Here is a 22,421-nt window from a genome sequence, read left to right as displayed (position 1 = left end):
TGCCTTACAGCACCAGAAACCTGGTTTCGATCCTGACTACGGGTACTGTCAGTACAGAGTTTGTACGTTCTCCCCGTGACCATGTGTGTTTTCCCTGGGTGCTCTGGTTTCCTCCCATACTCTAAAGATGCACAAGTTTGCAGGTTATTTTGGCTTCAGTAAATTGTCCCTGGTGGGTAAAATAGTGTTAGTGTAGAGGGATCGTTGGCCGTCATAGACTCGGTGACCTGATTCTGTGCTGTATCTCTAAAAACTGAATTTCACCACTACGAATGGACCAGTTTCTAGTGAAATATGCAAATGCATCGTTGCAAGAATACTGTAGCTCAGGGAGAACATTTATTTAATAACTTCTGCCCCTGCCTAGCCTGTTGGTGACTGATCAGAAATATATTTAAAAGTTTAATATCAGTGCAAAGGCTTTTATATTTTAAAAAACAATGCTAAATTTGTGTATTGCTAATCTAGTCTTATGGGCCTGTCCCACTTAGGCGATTTTTCAGCGGACTGTCGGCCACTGTCAAGTCGCCGACAGACGACTAAAAAAACAACAACTGGAACGGCGACTGTCAGACACACACACACACAGCACATCACTTCCTTCACCAGCCCATTATGCAGGCGGGGGAAAGGGCAAGTGGGGGAGCGCTGTCTAAAAAATTAACAAGGTGCAAAGCCCAGGTGATACAGACACACACCGTGATAAACAGGAAGGTTGGCGCTGTAAAAAGACAGCTAAAGCACAGTGTATGGTAAGTCCTTTATAAGAGGGGGGTAGAGGGGGGAGAAGGAGTGGAGCCAACTTTTAAGAAGCCAGAGATACACGGCTGTGAAGCTCAGCAGACATTTAACATTACCGGTCGGTTATCCTTGGTTCTGAAAACTAATGCTTAACTTTTTTTTCCCCAGTGAGCCAATGAAATACACCGGTCAGCACCGGCTACAACCTACAAGAACCGCCGACCTCCTAACAACCCATTAGGGCCTCCTGGCGACCCACCTACGGCTCAAGAATTTCCGCTACTCTCCATGGCGGCTTCATTCTAGTCGCCGCTAATTTTTCAACATGTTGAAAAATTCATGGTGACTATAATGAGGCCGCGATTAGTTCCCAGAATGCGGGAACTCCTCACGACCATGAAGGCGACTACCCGGCAACCACCCGCGAGCATGTGGCGACTGCATAGTCTCCTGCAGTCACCTAAAACATCGCCTACGTGGGACAGGCCCATTACCCCATTTTATTCCAGAATTATTTTAGATTGGGCCAACAGTAAGAATATATTTATACTAATTAGGAGAGCTCTGAAGTGAAGTGAAATTATTGCGTGCAAAGTACAAATGCAAAGTAAAATAATTGTCACTTCAGTATATTACATTGATATTTGAAATCCAATCTTTTTTACCATTAATCATAAGAAAGGGAAGAACAAACATTAAAACATGATGTTTCACTTGCAAGCCAATGTACAGAAAGGCACAAGCAATTCAAAATTAACTGTAGTATTTTTGTTTTTTTATTATTTATAATAGATAGGCAACAGAACATTTACCTAGCTGATGTCTCTAATTCCAGCAATTTGGGATCCTTTCTATGCAGAGCTCTAACGCAGGAAACATTGTTATAAAATGCAGCAAAGTGCATTGCTGTCCAACCTCGTGCATCAGTTGTTTCATGATCTGCCCGCAGGCCTAGGAGGCAGTTCAGTGCACCAAGTGACCCACACTTTGCTGCCATATGCAGAGCTGTTTGACCTACAAGCAAAACAATTACACATTAACATTTAAAAAAATACCTTGATACTTGGATGGTGTGATTACAATAGAATTGTAACAGGTTGAAACAAGTTATTTTGGGTTTGAGACTGACGAAGGGTCTCGACCCGAAACATCATCCATTCCTACTTTCCAGAGATGCTGTCTGTCCCGCTGAGTTACTCCAGCTTTTTGTGTCTATCTTTTGGGCTTGGGTTGTGCAGCCATGGCCTGTAGTTATGTATAAGCGAGTTTGATATTCCGAAAAACGCAAGGAATCATGGGATTTGTCAAAGGTCGGACGCTATAAATAAAAATCGAACGAAGCGCTGTAGATTCAGTGAGTATACTTTGGGTCCAATTTTTTTGGGAGACGTGGGGGGGGGGGGGGGGGGGGGGGGGGGGGGGGGGGGGGGGGGGGGGGGGGGTGGTGGGGGGGGGGGGGGTGGCAGGTCCACTGCCAACACGGAGAAGCACCAGCTCACCTCCGCTCTCCCGCCGGGCCAACCGACAGCCCATCCGCGACACCAGCGGCCCCAGGCCCACAGCCAGCGTGGAGAACCCACAGGCCCACAGCCAGCGTCAACTCCAGCCCAACCCTAACCCCAACTCCAGAGGAACCCGCTCCCCGATGGGCCGCTACGGCGACAAGTGCCAGTTCACCCACGGCCTGGCCGAGCTGCACTCTCTCAGATGCCACCCCAAGCACAAGATGTTCCTTGCACACCACCTACGGTACCCTTGCTGGAAATAGCTTGTTCTAAGCTCCCCCCAGTCTAGTTTCAGTCAATAAAATACTGAGTTCAAGCTCTTGCGCAAATACATTTTATTTTGGAATCACAATAACAGTTCCCCATTACTATATCTAACCACCGCGGGTTTGATCCTTGTATCTGCTTGTCCAAGCCTTTCTAGCCTCGTGCAAGCAGAGACACTCCAAAAAGTCATGCAGTCCCAAGAGTTCTTCCAGTAGATCGACATCGGACCTCGTGGGAGCTACCTTTTATAGGTCCCCGAACCTTGAGGGGCCAAACCATATGGGGGTGGTCTCTTTACAGTCCTATAACAAATACCGATTAACACAGTACATGATAGGCAGTTCCCTAACCCAATAATACTGTGACTAATACAATGTATCTGATGAAGTTCCTGGATGGAAGTGAACAGAGATGAATTATGCAACATGTGCCTAGATATTCAAGAAACCCAGACAAGGCTCAACACTTAATCCAATCAACATCTCGCAAAGTAAAGCTTTGCAACATTATTTACAATGTATATGTCTGGTTTGCATTCACCCAATCAGTTTCATACAATTTACACCTGATTGTAAGAATTTGCAGATGCCCCATTCTTTCCCTGCAACTCTTATCTGGGCCACAGATAAACTGGCATAATTCAGCAGCTTGTCCAGGTTCTGAATTTAAATTGATCAAAATGGCCTGGCAGCACAGAAGCCTTTATTCAATTTCAATGTCCTGGCAACTCCAATTTGGCCAGAATTAACACTGCCACTTCATCCACAACCCCGAGAAGGAGCAAGGGTCCCGGCCTCGGCTGCGCCAGATCGCCAGCCTGGGCTCAGCATCCTCCGGCGCGGTGTTCGACTGGGCGGCCTTCAGCCCAGACCTGGAGTTGGAGCTGGCCCGGACACTTTTGCTTGGGGCTGGCCAAGGGTGGGGGAGAATGTTGCTGCTGCCGCCAGCACCACCAACAGCACCAGCAACTCCAGAGGGCACCTGACATGTCCATGGCCGACAGGAGCCCATCTGCAGACTCTCTCTGTGACCAGAACGACTCCAGCAGCAGCAGCTCCGAGTCGCCCATCTTCGAGAAGGGCCGGCGGCTGCCTGTCTTTGGCAGGATCTCGGTGTTGGACAAAGGGGAGGGTGGTGCAGGTGGAGGGTTGCCGGCCAACCCGGCAGTACAGGCAGAGCCGAGCTGGAACCAGCGGCTGCAAGTCCATGGCCGCCCCACCAGACCAGGGTCACCCCGGAAATCTCCAGATAGGTACGGGACACCGGGGAGGGGACGGGGAGGGGACGGGGACGGCCCAGCAGTAACTCAGCAGGGGCCGCAGCGACGGAGATCCGACCCCAACCCTGACCCCGGACGAAACGCAAGCCTGCACACAATGCAGCACCACCATTGCCGAGACCGATTACAGATAGTGTCCTATGACCTGGGCATGTGCAGTCAGAATACCGACCTCGCTTATTGAACAGGAGAATTAATGTCACAAAATGGAAGGTGTTAGATTGTAACCAATTCTTGGTGAGATGGACACTGCAGAGATTGGACAGGTTGCATCTCAACATGGTTGGATCAATAAATTCATGATGAGGTTTGTTTGTGCTTGCAGGAAGAATTTAAACAAATTTGTCACGGGCTTAAAATCAGAAAGTAAAATTGGAAAGGAGGAACATTCAGCACCAGAGTAGTAAATCAGGCTGTATTATGTTGTCAAGACAAGTTGAGTAAATTGTCATATGCACAATTATGGTGAGGTTAATGAAAAATGTTGCTCGCAGCAGCATCATTGATTCAGACAGACACACTTCACTGTCAGACTAGGTTGCTGAAATCATCTAGTAGTTCTTGGCAGACTGAATGTAATGTCTTAGAATCCAATGTACAAACAGAAGATGATTTTGAAAGTATCATCAGTTCAATTATGCTATTCACAGAAAATTGATACATAAAATAACACGGGTGCCGTACGATGGGTGCTTCGCCAACAGTTTGTCTCTTCGTTTTCCTTCTTTGTGCTTTTATTTTGTTATAAAATGTATGTTTTAGTGTATCTTTAGTTTGTGTATTATGTGGGAATGATGGGGGAAACTTTATCTCTTTCCTTGATGGAGATGCAACTTTTTCCATGTCGTATCTCCGTCTGCACTGCGGCCTAACATCGTGAAGCTGGTGGCCTCTTGCTGGGACCTTGGATCTCCAACCTCGGGAACCTGAGGACAACATCGTGAGCTGCCAATCCCTTTGCCAAGGATCGACCACGGAGCTCCAACTGCGGGAGCCTGTGCACTTTAACATCTGGAACTCGCAGTCCCTGGTTAGGGACTGACTTCGGGAGCTCCAACCACAGGAGCTTCAACCGCCCCGATGCAGGAGCTTGATCGCCCCGACACGGGGGCTTCGATCACCGGCTACGGAAGCTTCAATTGCCCTGACTGCGGATGGTTCGAACTCCCCCTGACCGCGGGAGAAAAGGAGGCAAGAAGATAAGACTTTATTGCCTTCCATCACAGTGGGGAATGGGGAGGAGTCGCTGTGGTGGATGTTTATATCAAATTTTTATGTAGTATGACTGTATGGCAAACCAAATTCCTCGTATGTTGCAAAACATACTTGACTAATAAATTATGATTATGATTATGATAAATCCTTTTTACAAATTTAACATGTTTTAGCTCACCCGCGTCTTGGAACTTGTGATTGCGATGCTGATTGATTTTCAAACGTATTGTGGTCAGCAGGCACATAATTGAAACGTGGTTATGCATTGCAGCATGATGAAAAAGTCCGTAACCATTTTGATCCTCAACTCCAAGATGCGACATTGGATTTAGTTGACTAAATGAGTAAAAGACTGCAGCAAGCCCACTGTCAGTCACGGATATTAGACTAAAGGGCAAATTCTGTATGAAAAAAAAAGTACAATTGTCTATATTTACATTTCTGCAGAACAGTCTTAAGATCCAGATGTTTACAAAATACATTTTACGAAATACGAAATATATATATATATATATATATATATATGGGAACAAAAGTCAGAAGTGTTGTACATAGATTCTTGGTTTGGAGGATTGGGAACTTCTGGGAAAATGGCCTGTGGTCCATTTCTGGAGCTATAGATGAAGAATGGGTTTGTGCTTTGAATTTTCCAGTCACTTCAACATAGTGAAGAGTGAATCGAGGATCATTGTGCTCAATAGCACAATAGACTAAAATCCAATTGGGCAAGAAGATCTGCACTGAAGTTACAATGTCAGGGGGTCTCCAGTAGTGTATCTCATTGTTATTCATAGTGAGAAGACTTGCAAATGTTTAAACAGTGGCAGCCATACTGTTTTCATATCAGCATGGAAGCAATTTCTGGCATCCCTCACATCAACTGACTGAATTCAAGCCGACACTCCAAAAAGGGAGATGATCGCTAACTGCAACCACTTTTGGAGGTCATTAGACAACTTGGGAAATATTTGCTACCTGATTTGGAGCCAAAAACCCTGACTATGAAACTCTGCATGGAACATCTGAGTGGAGAAAGCATGCAACTGTATACCAGGGTGACCAAGAAATCTTCAAGGTCAGAGACAAAGCTTCATTGGGAAAAGAGGGAGGTGATTTACAGGATACTGGGGCATTCACTAGAATTTCAATTTGACAACTATTTATAGGAAATATAAATGGATAGATATGTGCCAACACGATTGACCATTATTAGTGGGGAGGGCATGATGGAGCCTCTTCTGATGCTGAACCTCCTTGCGAGGTTCTATTAGTTCCATGCTCCAAGTACCTGATTCCACTGCTAGTAGAAATGTAATAATGTCACCTGGGGACATGTCAGGTAATAATGTCACCTGAGGTTCAATGAGAACAAAAAAAAAAAAATTTGTTGGTGACTGCACAAATAGAGACATATATCGCTCTATGCACCACACCTCCAATACATATAACAACAATCTCTGCTGATCATTTCTATCTAACACTCTCATATTCCCCACCGTACACTTACAGGTACATACTTATCACTACTCCAATACTCCCCTAAAATATGACGGCCTACACATACCCAGCAATTCAATCATTGCAAGAACATCACTGCATTGTAACAGGTTCCCTCTCATGGCTCACAGACTAAATAGTTTTGAGGAAGGTGTTTTGATTATGCTGCTCAAAGACAATGGTGTGGAGGTTGCGAATAAGCATGGTTATGTTCTTAGCTAATCCTCTTTCTCACATCCTATTTATTCCATACTCTAAAATCCTCTGAACAAATAATCTGCTGGAGAAACTCAGTGGGTCAGACAGCAACAGTGAAGAAAAATGGACAATCGATGTTTCAGGTTGAGACAATTCCTCTGGGACCAGACAAGGGATCTCAACCTGAAACATCAAGTTAAAAATCAAGATCTCTTTAAGTACCATAAATGTGTGGTTTTTCATGTGCATAGCCAATACTGTGTTCAAATTTGGACATAAATTAGAAAGGGCAGGAGTCAAATGAATATTGCATAAATTTGATGACGGCCATTTCGGATCTCCAAGCCGCTGAGAGTGTTCTGTTCCGATGCCGGAGTTTTATCATCCCGGCGAGAGGGCCTGAAACATCGGGCTGCCGTAGCGGTGACTGCGAAGGCCTCAATAGGCCCCGACCACGGGTGAACATCGAAGAAGTGGACTGAACTTTGCTGCCTTCCCTCACAGTGGGAAACTTTGATCCTGCTGTGGGAGGATGATTTTTATGTTTAATGCTAAATTCTATAATGTTGTGTTTATTTTATTTGTGTGCTGCAATGACAACTCAAATGTCACTGCACCAATTGGTGTATGTGACAATAAATGCCCTTTGTCCCTTTGTCCTTTGTACTTTTGACATATGTATATGATGGGCAAATAATTCCAAGGTTTGTGGCATACCATATAAATTGCAATGTTGATATTGCACTCATGTCAAGAGTCACAAGAGAGAGAGTCAAGAATGTTTTATTGTCATTTGTCCCGGAATGGACCAATGAAATTCTTACATGTAGCAGACAACAGATATGTGAACATGTGTAGGTAGGAGGGAACTGCAGATGCTGATTTACACCGAAGATAGGCACAAAATGCTGGAGTAACTCAGCAGGACAGGCAGCATCTCTCAATAAAAGGAATGGGTGATGTTTCTGGTCGAGACCATTCTTCGGATTGAGAGTCAGGGGAGAGGGAGACACAGAGATACGGAAGGGAAAGGTGTGAAAACGAGAGTTCAAAGGGATGGTCAAGGAAAATGTAGAATGGATCATTGCTTCCCCCCGGAAGGTGACATCAAAGCATACAAAGATAAAATTTAAGCAGGAGGACGGTCACACTGGTCAGAGAACAAGGACGGGGGAGAGATTGAGAGAGGGGGAAGCAAGTGGTAAGAAGTTAGAGAAGTCAATATTCATACTGCTGGGTTGTAAGCTGGTTATAAACATAGTACTCTATAAACACCATAATAAACATCCTACACTTTAAAAAGGGAGGATGATCACTGACTGAAACCACTTCTGCGCATAAGATGTGCGCCAGAAAATACAACACAATGTCAGTTTTAAACTAAGATCCTGTAATTTATTATTAATGTCACTGGGGCTAACTCTTGGAACTCTATACCTACAAGCTCATCGCACAGATTGCATGACATAAACATAACTCAGAGGCAAGGTGCTATCAGCTGGGGAACATAAATAAGTAAAATGCCTCAGCACCTTGCATTTTGCTGCTTTTCTAATGCCATATTTTTTCTTTAATTGTTCAGCAATCTGGACTTCATTCAGTGGTAGCTTGCTGGATTTCAACTGGCGGACTGTTTCACTCATGTTTCTCCACCACTGAAATTTCTGATCTTTCTGATGGAGGTTTTCTAGTTCTATACAGATTACATAATAGCTGTAGAAATAACATAAAACAAGACATTTTTAAACTTAATAAAAATTAAAGCCATGAACTTTGCATAAACCAAAGAAAAATCAAAGAGAAACAAAACATTGCAGATTTAAGAAAAAATTGAAATATAAGCAGAGAGCATTGGAAATACTCAGCACATTAGGCAGTATCTGTGGTGAAAGAAATTAATGCTTTAGTAAATTATTTTTTTTTACCGTGGCCTGTAATATTAACTCTTGTTTCTCCCTCCAGAGATACTGCAGGACTTGCTGAGTATTTCCAACATTCCCAGTGCTGTTAAAAGTCTCAGCAAATGAAAGTGTTGTACATTATAAGTTTCATTATAATCAGAAAATCACACATTCGTTCTTTAGTTTGAGTGATTCTATGGAATAGGAATTACATAGTTACTATTCTTTAGTGCCACGGGCTACAGTGGAAGCTAAAGCATTAACCTTGCGTCCATGAATTTGGTTGAATACAGCTCTAATGATATACTACAGCTATTATATCTCTCTTCTTTATTATTGTCTGGATAATAAAGAGAGAGAAAATATGCGTAGATGATCATTGCTTTCATTAATGTCAAATAACATCCCCACAAACAAGTCAAGAAATCAGTTGTTATAATTCAATACAGTTTAGTGACTGTTCACTACAATGAAGATATCGTTAACAGTATTGTAACATTAAATTATTAGAGGAGGATGGATCAAACAAGGGATCCCTAGATTTCAAACTTTATTAAAGTTGTCAAAATCTTCCACAATCTCATCCAACATATGAAAACATTCTGGAGGTAAGATTGGGCAGAATGGCAATTAGTTACACAATCTGAGTGGAAAAAGACCTATTCAATTTTAAAGATTGAATAACATTATCAAAGTCTGCATAGTTCAATTATTATTTTTCAAAATACTGGCATTATGCATTCATTATGTTGTTCATTATGCATCAATCTGCTGTCTTTAAGAGAGGTCAGTTTACTCTCCAAATGATTAAAGAGCCTGTAAACAAGGCAGAGCATGCCCAAGTGAGGGGAAAGAGTAAGATGAGGTACAAGCAGAAGCAGTTTCTTTGCCCCTTGTAATGTGACAAATATGCATATGTAAGTTTATGGACAAGCCACTGTGGAGTCAGGGATGACGTTGAGTTCGGCAGTGACCACTTGCGGTAGGGTGAACACGCGATATATTTTACGCAGTTCACCCTTGCCTCAAGAGGAAGCATTGGCGATCTCAGGTTTCTTCCTGGCAGCTCAGCTTTGGGCTTGAAGAGGCGACACTGGCAGTCTCAGGATTATCCTGGTGGTTCAGTCTGTGTGTGTGTGTGTGTGCGCGTGCGAACAGTCCCTCTTTGTCTGTGGGCAGAAAGAGATTATGGTATCTCAGACTTGCCCCGATCACTCAGTCTTAGCCGCAGTAGAGGCACTAGGTATTTCAGGTTTCTTCCTGGCAACCCAGTCTTGACCACACAGTGACGCTGGTGGTCTCGGGTTTGTCACAGTGGCTCAGTCTTGTGAGAGGGGAACACAGCTAGCAGGGAGGCCTCTCCCTCTCCTTTGTCCTTTTCCCTTGCCCCTCCCTATAACTCCCAAGGCCCATCGCTTACCTGCTAGGTTGATTTAATGTTAAGTCAGTTCCAGGAACAAATCGGATTATAGATATAATCAATAAATAATAAATCCACTGATTCAACAAAAATTAGTTGATTATGAACAACAAAAAGTTTTATCAGTGGTAGTTTTGTTGTTAAATCTTATGCATTGAAATCATACTAACATGCATAATTAGTGATAAATCACTACAGCTATTCAGAAACATACACTTCAATAAATAACTGAAATATATATATTTGAAAGTGTCACATATTTAAGGAATACACATTAACTTTATATTTTAATATATTAACCTTTGTTTTAATTTGTCTAAAATTACAAATTACATACCATAATTCATTTTTAATTATGCCACAAATCAGAACAAAATGTACTTTTAATAGCAGTAAAACAAAGCTACATGATTAACGGATGCAGTTCACAGAGGAAAATGAAGAGTACACTAGAAAACAGATGGAGTAAAATTATGAACTTTTCTAAACACTACAGTTTGAGCACTTCGATTGTTATAATAACATAGGAATTTTTATGTGAATTTCCTACCCACCTCTGATCATCAAACTGCATAATAGGTATGGTATGTTGGCCTCTGAGTATCATGTCAGGATTGAACAATTGTTTTAGATGGTGCATAGCTTGGGAATAAATATCATCAAAGGCAACCTGTAACAAAACACCAAATGTATAAAATATGATATATAAAATATTATTTTCAGTATTCTAAACATAACAAAAAATTGATCACATTTCTAAATATAATTATTTGCTGTTAAACTTGCCTTCCCCTTCACTCTCAATAATAGTTACAAGCTTCAATAGAATCAACATGCCAATAATTCTTTATTTTCTCACTCAAGATTTGTTCTTCATTGAGACATAGATCTGGTGTCTGAATATACATAATCCATCTCAATATCTGAGATCAGTCATGTAGCACGAGGCAATATTTGAATTTGGAACTACCCTTGATTTTCTGCAGCATCGTATCAAACTAAATTATTAATCACTAAAGAAGGGTTTTGGCCCGAAACGTTGCCTATTTCCTTCGCTGCATAGATGCTGCTGCACCCGCTGCGTTACTCCAGCAATTTTGTGTACCTTCGATTTTTCAGCATCTGCAGTTCCTTCTTAAATAAATTATTAAGTTACCCAGTCAACTAATAGAAAAATTGATATGTGTACTTATTCGGACTCAAATGCTTTTAATTATTTTCTTTACTTGGATACAACAGTTACAGAGAAGTACCTTTATAGTATAGGGCATATCCTCAATTTCAGGAGTTCCCATATCAAATTCAATTCCACCGTGGAGATGGAAGCATTCACTTGTTTGGTATTGAAAATGTTTACATTTGAAACTTGCGCCGAGAAGAAGGGGTGGAAACTCACGTTCAGTTTTTAACTTTTCATCTGTTATAAAGAGAGGAACTATTGTCAATGATGATGGTATACAAAATGCATTATCCAAATGGTGATTGTGGGGCAAACCTGTGAATAATGTTGCAGTATGAGAGATGCTGCCTGACCCGCTGAGTTACTCCTGCATATTATTGTTTTGAAATTAATTTTCCACATATTGTTAAACAAAGTTAATGATTAATTTTGTAAATTACACATATTTTTTTTAAATCCTTCATTCTTTTAATTATTTAATTTTACAACACTCAAACAGCAAATTGAGTTCTTAATCATAAGAGTGGCAGGATCAAACCATTATCAGTTTAAAAATAGGTGCTTCCACTATAGTTTATCTCGGTAAACTTTAAACCAACCACCATTAAACCAATTAGCTATTATTAAATGATTCCACGGTTTTTGCCAGCACTATTCAGTCAGGAAGTTTATTCCACATATAGATAATACAATGAAGGAAAAAGACTGATTTATGTTCTTAACATACTTCTGTTTCATTTATAGAGCCTAATCCAATGTTGTGTTTAATAATGCCCATGCCCCTAATAATAATAAACTTTATTACGGACTCGAGGTCCAGACAAGGGGCAACATTACATTTTAAAATTTAAAAAAAATGTTAAAAATGCATTGCATATTAAATATCATGAAGTACATATAAAATCTTAGTATGTCACTTATAAAAGCATCATAAATTATATATTTTTTTAAAACACAATACATAAGTTTAAAATCCAGATTAGAAGAATGATCAATGTCCTACAAGGAGACAATGATACCAGTGTCTCCACAGCTGGGATTCGTAGCGTGTAGTGCTAACCCTTATGTTTGACAAGGCCACAATAATCAAATTTTTTTGATTAAGTCATTTATCCTGCAAATGAATTTATACATGTGATGTCTTAGGATAGCTTCTAAAGTACTGACTCCTGCAGCCACAAACATATTACTGGCACTACACCATCTAGGTTTCCTTAGCAGTGTTCTCATAGCATCGTTATATGCCACCTTTAGTCTCTGCATACTTGTCTTTCCATAGTTTGACCACAGGTGCGCAGTGTAGAGTGGTGTGTAGTATGCTCTAAATAGCGAAATCTTCACCACATCTGCAAACGCACCAAATTTACGCAACAGAATATTTGCCTGTACATACAGCATGCGTCGTTGCCTTAAAAATATCCTCATCATCTGTAATTTGTTCTGTAATAAAATGCCCTGGATATTTTACCTTATTACAGACACTAAGATTATTGTCAGACAATTTGAAATCAGGAAATTTTAGACATTTATCCTCTTTGGTTCTACAGATCATAACAGCACTCTTACTAGCTTTATATATAATGTCATGTTCCACACCATACACGGAACATATAGTAAGGAGCTGCTGGAGACCAGCGCTAGATGGACTAAAGACCACATGATCATCTGCATAAATAATATGGTTCACTAAAATAATACCAATCATGCACCCAGTGTTACAGGCTTTCAATTGTTTAGACAGATCTTCAATATATAGATTAACAAGGACTGGGGACAAAATTCCCCCTTGTCTAACACCATTGCTAACCCCAAATGGGGCTGAGACCCTATTGCCCTATTTTATTTGCATAGTCTGGTGAGCATACTAGAAGGCAAGAATTCTAACAATTTATTTAGGCACCCCTCTTTGACTCATTTTACCAAACAGCTTTCTGTGATTAACACGGTCAAAGGCTTTGGAAGCATCAATAAAGCACATAAGGATTGAAGAGTTTTTGCCTCTCTATTTGTTTACAATATCCTTTGGGGCATATATGCATAAGTCAGTGCCATGTTTAGCTTTAAAGCCAAACTGGTTATCTGTGGAGTTAACAAACTCATTTATTCTATCCAGCAGAACTCTTTCTAAAACCTTTGACAATATGCTGGCTAAAGCTATGGGCTTGTAATTATTTAGGCTGCCTACTTTACCAGCTTTGTCCTTAATGACCGGCACTAACAGGACAGACAACATTGAGTCTGGTAACAAGCCATGAATCATAAAGCCAGTAAAACAAATAGCAAGGAGGGGAGCTATCCTCATACTCGCATACTTAAGATGTTCAGCAGAAATATGATCCAAGCCACTTGCTTTGTTGTTGGACAGCTTGTTCATGGTATGATACACCTCATGTGACATAATCGCCATCGAGTCGTTACTCTCAATATTGTCCACCCTATACAAGTCACCTTGGACACAGCTGAATAAAGTACTATAATGCTGTCGCCATAACTCCGCGATATTAGCTGTTCCGGAGATACCATCTACAGTGCATGGTAGAGATGTTTTGCAACTGTTAAGAGCTCTCACTTCCTTCCAAAAATCTATAGCATTGTTACTTAGCAGCTTCTTAGCCATGGAATCAGCCCTTATAGCTTGCTCATTTTTACAGATGAAGCGAACAGCATACATACCTTGCATTAGTGAGCTTCTTGTGCTCAAACACAGGCCCCTGTCTGGGTCTACCTGCCATAGCCCATGATTTGGTAGCTTCACGTGCTTCAGTATGATACTCAGCTACATACTTATTCCAGCCAGGCCTGGTGTTATGTGTCTTATTTTTATGCTTGCAGTAGGGCTTACTGCCTACATATAAAGCGCTTACTATATCATTATGCATGGAGCAGATATCTCTCCTATGCTTCATATCTTTACAATTAACATTACTACATATTATTGCATCTTTAGGTAGATGAATATTGCTTAAGGATTTATCTGTATGGGCATAATAGGCTAGGATGTCTTCCTTTGTAAGCGTTGACCAGTCCAGTTTTTCTGTATTAAAGCTATTTCTATCTCTGGATACAACAGGTATGTGTTCAACATTTATTGTCATAGCAACAGGTATATGATCAGTCATTGCTGCCCCGTACAGAATGCTCATACACCCCAATGAGGCATGTGCATCAGCTGTACTAATACAGTGGCCCAGCAATGATGTGGTGTGCCAGGCCTCACTAATATAAGTATAACTATCTGTAGGTAAAAGCACTTTGCTTGACAATATTAAATTATTATCTTGACAGAACTGAGCCATATGATTGGCAAATAATGAGTTCATATCTGAGATATCTGCATTCATATTCCCAATGACATATACACTACAATAATTATTGTTTTGAATGAAAGAATAGATGAAAGCAAGTCTATTTATATATCCATCCTCATTTTAATGGCATTCATAGGGTGTATATACATTCAGGATAACAAATTCCTTGTTGTTGTGAGCAAGGTGTATGGCAATGCACCAGTCAACATCAAGCCGAATCACATTTACTGATGAGTCAATCTTCTTGTTCCATAGAATAGCCACACCCCCTGGTATCCTACCTCTGACTATTCCCATGCCAAGGTCAGTTGTAGACTCCCCAGCCCCATGAAAGTTGTCATTGAGAGAATTGAGTTTGTCCAAGTCTTGCTTCGCTAAGCATGTCTCTTGCATAAATAGTATGTCACAGTTCTCCAGGAGGTTGTCAACAACTGAGCGGCGAACTTTATCCCCTGCGCTCTGGCCCAAACGCAGGCCACGACAGTTGTACGATAGTACCCAAATGTTCATTTAGCGAGACTAGTGAATGCCCCTAGCACCAGAAGGCACACTTAAAATAGTTTTAAATAATCTATAATGTCATACAATCTTTCTTTCGAGATTATTTAATTTATTGATATGGAAATAAACACTATTGCCCATTTTAAAACATTCACATAGTTCATTTATACCCTTAATATTTGGGTTCTTGGCAATCACATACTCAGAACTCAGTCAGATGGTACTTTAATTGTATCAATTTTGGTTGCAAAAATAAAAAGATTCAAGCTCTGGAGCCGGGACAGAATTTCATACCCAAAGCATAGCTCTGCAAATATTAAAGGTCTGACATGACAAAAATACTGAGGTACTTCAGTCTAGAAAATGGTTGTGTAGCATTGCTTTTCTCACCTTTCCCATTACTTCTCTTAATTTTGACGGTGAGTTAAAACCACCTTTTTTTTTCACAATGTACTATTGAATAAATTGGATAAAAATGACTAAATATTTGTCACAGGCGCATCCTGTAAGTATGTAAAGCAGGCAGCATGTGAATTAAATCTCTGTACAATGAAGATTTGATTCCTGTCCAAATGAACTGGACTAAACCAATCCAGCCAGCATGGGATAACTGGCAAGCACAGCAAGAAGTCTTCCCGTTGTATCACCCCATACGCCTGGCATTGATATTTGGCTTTCTGGTAGAATCCAAATGCACTATGCATTGTGTTTGTGCAGTCCTCTTCTCTGGCCTGATCCATTGCAGTCTTCATCTGAATCCTTGGCACCAGAATCTCTGTGAGGTGATGTCATCTAGCACCCACATAACATGCCCCCAGCCAAACTGCAGGCCACTTACGTAGAGTCTCACCATGTGCAGTTTCTTACTCATACGTATCTTTTATATTATGTATAAAAAAACACACACAGATGCTGGATATCTAACATAAAAGAAAACCGAAAATGCTGCAACAAAAAAAAAAATCGGTGATCAATTCTGTGAAAAGAGAAACAGCCAACATTTTACATCTGTGATCCTTCATCAGATCTATGTTGGCTCAGTTTTCCTTATCCTATTTGTCGCACAATTTTACATTGACATCTCATTTTCCAGTTAGCTTAATGTGCTGATAACGGCCTTAGATCATTTTTATTTGGCCTAATACAGAAATTCCCTTTGCTCTACATATAGTTTTTTTAAACTATTTTTTTATTTTTCTCTCCAGTTCTAACCAAGGATCGCAGACCTGAAATGTCGACTGATTATCTCTCCACAAATGTTGGCTGCCCTGTTAAGTTTATCCAGCATTTTCTGTTTTTATTCAATATTGTGTGTTGTGAAATCTCCGAGCTGGTGGCTGCTAGTCAATCATATTACATAATCCTCACAATTTTCTTGTCAGAAAGCGAAATGGTGAGATGAAGTAAGGCAAGGGGAGCAGGTGGGAAAGTTTCAAAGAGCTGCAAGTTTACATCATCCTTAGCCTGTAAAACAGAAATATCTGTGAGATGAGGAAGAGATAGGATCTGTCTTAGGTACTGCATGAAAATATACTTTTTACATTTCAGGCATGACTGAACAGCAACTATTCCAAAAATGGCAAGATCTGTGTCCTCATGCAGCTATAATTTTATAGCTGTACCTGTCGTGCATCAGTTAAATTCTTCCGCCTGTGATGATTCATTATGGTGTCTTGCAATAAAGAAGTGTATTCATAATTATCATCTAATTTAGTTGGGAACTATGTCTGACATGTTAAATATCTCTAGTATGTGCAACCTGTGAAATTTGGGTATGTAACACAGCAATGCTGAGTGTCTGAGGATAAGGGCAACATATATTTTAAGTATGAGCCCTGACTGATGCACTGAACTGTGTTGATACATTTAAATATAATTGTCTAATATTGCTCCTGAAGATGTAATCATTGGCATCGATCATAATTTAGGTTTAAGTATATTATTCTCAGTTGCACCGAGGTACAGTGAAAAGCTTTATTTTGCATGCTATCCAATCAAATCAGATACTGTACATATAGTGCCCTTGATAATGTTTGGGACAATGATCCATCATGTATTTATTTGCAGCTGAACTCCACAATTTGAAATTTGTATCAGAAAAAAAATCACATGTGGGTAAAGTGCATTGTCAGATTGTTTTAAAGGCCATTTTTATGCATTTTGTTTCACCATGTAGAAATTACAGCAGTGTTTATACATAGTCCCCCATTTCAGGGCACCACAGCAATGTCATGTAAATGAAAGTAGTCGTGTTTAGTATTATGTTGCATATCTTTTGTATGTAATGACTGCTTGAAGTCTGCGAATCATGGACATCAGCAGTTGCTGGGTGTCTTCTCTGGTGATGCTCTGCCAGGCCTGAATTGCAGCCATCTTTAGCTTATGTTTGTTTTGGGGGCTAGTCCCCTTCAGTTTTCCCTTCAGCATATAAAAGGCATGCTCAATTGGGTTCAGATCGGGTGATTGACTTTTCCAAAGAATTGCCAATTTTTTAGCTTTGAAAAGCTCTTTTGTTGCTTTAGCAATATGTTTGCTATCATTGTCTTGCTGTAGAATGAACCGCCGGCCAATGAGTTTTGAGGCATCTGTTTGAACTTGAGCAGATAGGATGTGCCTATACATCAATAAAGATGTGAGCCAGTACCTTCAGCAGCAATACATGCCCAGTTCATAACACCTCCACCACCATGTTTCACAGTTGTTGTGGTGGTATGCTTTGGATCTTCCTTTTCTCCTCCATGACTTTACACTTGTCATCACTGTGATATAAGTTCATCTTTGTCTCATCTGTCCACTAGATCCTTTTCCAGAACCGTGGTTGCTCTTTTAAGTATTTCTTGGCAAACTAACCTGGCCATCCAATTTTTGCAGCTAACCAGTGGTTTGCATCTTGCAGTGTAGCCTCTGTATTTCTGTTCATGAAGTCTTCTGTGGACAGTGGTCATGAACAAATCCACACCTGACTCCTCAGATTCAGATTCAGATTCAATTTTAATTGTCATTGGCAGTGTACAGTACAGAGACAACGAAATGCATTTAGCATCTCCCTGGAAGAGCGACATAGCAAATTATTTGAATAAATAATAATAAATTCCTGAAGTGTGTTCCTGATCTGTCGGACAGGTATTTGGGCTCTCTTTCTTCTTAATGGTGTTCCAAAAATTTTTGTAAGCCTTAGGTTTGGCTGATGTCTCTAACAGTTTTATTCTTGTTTCTGTGTTTCATAATTACTTCGTTGACTTTCATTGGCACAACTTTGGTCCTCATGTTGCTAAACAGCAATAAACGTTTCCAAAGGTGATGAAAAGACTAGAGGGAAGACTAGGTGCTGAGAGCTCTCTTATACCTGCATCAGGGAGGCAATTAAACACACCTGAGCAATTGCAAACGCCTGTGAAGCCATGCGTCTCAAACATTATGGTGCCCTGAAATGGGGGGACTATGTATAAACACAGCTGTAATTTCTACATGGTGAAACCAAAATGTATAAAAATGGCCTTTAATAAAATCTGACAAGGTGCATTTTAATCACGTGATGTTTTCTATTACAAATCTCAAATTGTTGAGGTCAGAGGCAAATAAGTAAATGATGGCTATTTGTTCCAAATATTATGGAGGGTACTGTAAATACACTGAAGTCAAACTCAAGACAACAGGAAGAGCAAAGAGAAAAATATAACATGCAGAATATAGTTCTCAGCATTGTAGCCTACCAGTTCTAGAGACAAGGTCCAATGTCTGCAATGCGTTGGAGTGAATTGGACTGCACCCTAGCTAATGGAAGGACCATTCAGAAGCTGTTCCTGAGTCTGAACTTTTAAACGTCCATATCTTCTGTCCAACGGGAGCGGGGAGACAGAGGAATGACAGGTGGGAAAGGTCCTTAACAATAATAATAATAATAATAATAATAATAATAATAATAATAATAATAAATTTAATTTTTATGGCGCTTTTCTAAGTCTCAAAGTCGCTTTACAATAGTAACAGACAATAGCAAACGGAGAAGCGGCTAGCAAACGGAGAAGCGGCGAACAAACAGCGCCAGCGTCCTCTCCGTGCAGCACATAAAGAAAGAATACAGACATAACAATAATAAAGACATTTAAACATAAAAACATCCCCCCACAATGGTTCCCATTGTGAGGGAAGGCACAAAGTCCAGTCCCCATCCCCAGTTCACCCATAGTCGGGCCTATTGAGGCTTCCACAGTTGCCTCCCCGGAGGCCCGATGTTCCAGGCCGTTCTCGCCGGGTGATGATGCTCCGGCGTCGGGAGAATCCTCACAGCCGCATGGGTCACCTGGAACGGCCGCTTCCGTACTGGTGACCGCGGCTTCCGAAGCCAACAAGGCCGCGTCGGATGGAGCTCCACAACTGGTGATCTCGTCGAGAGATCCCAGGCTCCCGATGTAAAGTCAGCGCCGCCGCCCGCAGCTGGCCGCTCCTCAGACCCGCAGCTCCGCGATGTTTTTTATCGCCAGTCCCAGCATACCGGAGTTCCAGCGCGGCGACCCGGGCAATGCATCGCCCGCTCCGTGATAGCGCTCCAGCGCTGTGCCGCCGCTAAAGCCGTGGTACTGGGCGGTCCCAGAAAGGAAACGCTGCTCCAGGCCCACTGGTAGGCCGTGAGGACGGGTCGAAACTGCAGCCCGGAGAAAAGCTGCCTCTCCGACCAGGTAGGGACCCTGAAGGATAGTTTCCCCCTCCCCCGACTCCCCACCCCCCACATTAAAAAGTTTAGACCTCCAAACAAAACACTTTAACTAACTAAAAATTTTTAAAAAAAGATGAAGAGACAGACAGCTGCTGGCTGGGCAGCCATGCATAGGACAGCGCCCCCAACCTTTGATTATGTTGGCTACCTCCCTGAGTCAGTGTGAAGTGTAGTGGGAATCAGTGGAGGGAAATCTGGTTTGTATGATTGACTGGGCTACATCCACAACTTTCTTCAATTTCTCTTAGTTTTGAGCAGAGCTGTTTCCAAACCAGTTTGCGATGAAATCCAAGAGCATGCGTTATATGGTGCTTCTGCAGAAGTTTGTAAGAATTCTTGGAGAAATACTGAATTTCCTCAGTCTCCTAACTCTTAGCCGACGCTTCAGTGTGATTGATCCATAACGGATTCTTGGTAATATTAACATGAAGAAACTTGAAACTCACAACCATTTCTGCATAGGCACCATTGCTGCTGATTGGGGCATGGACACCTTGATAGTGTGATCTGTGATGTTCAAAGGAAAGACTCTGAACTCAATAGAGTTCAAGTAGAGTCAATAACGAGCTCCTTCGTCTTCCTGACATTGAGAGGCTGTTGTCATGACACCAGGATACAAAGTTCTCTATCTCCTTCCTGTATATCATCTCATCATTGTTCATGATCCAGCCCACCACATTTGCAAATATGTGGATGAAATTAGAGCTGAATTTGGGGGCGGGGTAAAAAAGGGGGCGTGGGGAGGAGGGGTAGAGGGCGGAGGGGAGGGGGGGGGGGGGGAAGGGGGGTTGTGAGGGGTGTGGGGGAGGAGGGACTCCACTTGGCGACCACCCGGCCGCCGCAGCACCACACAGCACCTCCCGGCTCCACTCAACGGCTTGCCCGACTCCACACAGCGGCTTCCCCCGACTCCACAAAGCGGCTTCCCCCGACTCCACACAGCGGCTTTCCCTGACTCCATACGGCTTGTGGACGCAGCCCTGCCTCCGGGACTTTATTCTCCTCGCCTCATTACTTTCATGGTGACTGACAGGCGAGAAGACCAATCTGCTGCTCACGATTTTATAAACCTTCATAGCTTTTGTAATATTCCACCGATCAGAACAAAACATGATGCACTTGGAGCAGAGGGGAACAGTGATTAAAGGTGGTGAAATATCCCAGCAATATAGAGTACCATTATTGCGCAAATTAAAAAAAAGCAAACAAGAAGTGGTCAAGATGAGAGTTTAGTACTATTATATACTAGACTAAGTGGGACCCGTTGCGTCCCAGCTTCACACGGGAGGTCTGGTCCCCCAACGCAATATTCCACCTCTCCACCAAATCCAATATTGACTGTGAGAGAGAAGGGGGACAGGGTGGACAATCATCTTTTTTTAATAGATCACAGCAATGAAGGAGTAAGGTCTATCCTTGCGTGGATCCCTGGAGCGCTAGTATGGGTGTTGTGGGCTGAAGGGACTGGTTTTCCAAGGGCTAGATTGGACATTGTGGACTTAATGGATTCTTAGACTTACAGTTCAGTGAGACATGTCTGTTGGGCTGGCCGTTCACTAAGTCAGGGTGGGCCGCTGGCACTTCAGTCACTTACAGCTGGTGTGGTGGCAGTTCACTCAGTTACCCCTCCCCCTTTCACCCCCCAACTGCTCCTTGCCATTCCCCTCCCCCCCACGTATTCAGTCCATCTCCCCTCAACCTCCCCCCATGCACTCTTAATGGCTTTCCGACAGCGCAGCCATTCCTGCCCATTAGGTACCCATTGTGATGAAGAACACGCAGACATGGCTAGTAGAAAAAGGATTTATTAAAGTTTAAAATGTGAATGAGTCTTAAAACATTGCACGTCCAACCTCACAGCACTCCAAGCAGAGTGCAGGCAGCAAATCCAACCTACAGCACTCCAAGCAGAGTGCAGGCAGCGTCCAACCTCACAGCATGTCAAGCAGAGTGGAGACAGCAAGTCCAACCTCACAGCACTCCAAGCAGAGTGCAGGCAGCAAGTCCAACCTCACAGCACACCAAGCAGAGTGCAGGCAGCAAGTCCAACCTCACAGCACTCCAAGCAGAGTGCAGGCAGCAAGTCCAACCTCACAGCACTCCAAGCAGAGTGCAGGCAGCAAGTCCAACCTCACAGCACTCCAAGCAGAGTGCAGGCAGCAAGTCCAACCTCACAGCATTTCAAGCAGAGTGCAGGCAGCAAGTCCAACCTCACAGCACTCCATGCAGAGTGCAGGCAGCAAGTCCAACCTCACAGCACTCCAAGCAGAGGGCAGGCAGCAAGTCCAACCTCACAGCATGTCAAGCAGAGTGGAGACAGCAAGTCCAACCTCACAGCACTCCAAGCAGAGTGGAGGCAGCAAGTCCAACCTCACAGCAAGCAGAGTTCAGGCAGCAAGTCCAACCTCACAGTACTCCAAGCACTACAAAAGACGCACACAAAGAGACGCGCACACAGAGATGCACAGGGAAACACACAGGGACACACACAGAAACACTCACACACACCTATACACATAAGACACTCACACACATACACACACCCCACATATTCAGTCCATCTCCCCTCAACCTCCCTCCCCATGCACTCTTAATGGCTCTCCGACAGCGCAGCCATTCCTGCCCATTAGGTACCCATTGTGATGAAGAACACGCAGACATGGCTAGTAGATAAAGGATTTATTAAAGTTTA

At 42.2% G+C, this 22,421-nt stretch overlaps 1 protein-coding gene across 1 annotated transcript in view; it reads right to left on the bottom strand.

Annotated features, from left to right (window-relative positions):
• The window catches only part of ankar (ankyrin and armadillo repeat containing), a 99,007-nt gene that overhangs the window by 57,294 nt on the left and 19,292 nt on the right, over positions 1–22,421 (bottom strand). The window contains exons 4-8 of the mRNA XM_055637748.1: positions 11,277–11,440; positions 10,578–10,693; positions 8,235–8,415; positions 5,186–5,408; positions 1,554–1,755 (exon numbers count right to left, since the gene is read on the bottom strand). Of these exons, the coding sequence (XP_055493723.1) occupies positions 1,554–1,755; positions 5,186–5,408; positions 8,235–8,415; positions 10,578–10,693; positions 11,277–11,440 (886 nt within the window). The remainder of the gene's footprint in view (positions 1–1,553; positions 1,756–5,185; positions 5,409–8,234; positions 8,416–10,577; positions 10,694–11,276; positions 11,441–22,421) is intronic.

This window comes from Leucoraja erinacea, chromosome 7 (genome assembly GCF_028641065.1).
Source record: "Leucoraja erinacea ecotype New England chromosome 7, Leri_hhj_1, whole genome shotgun sequence".
NCBI lineage: Eukaryota > Metazoa > Chordata > Chondrichthyes > Rajiformes > Rajidae > Leucoraja > Leucoraja erinaceus.
Note: the sequence above shows the minus strand (reverse complement) of the source record. Positions and strands in the feature narration are given on the sequence as shown.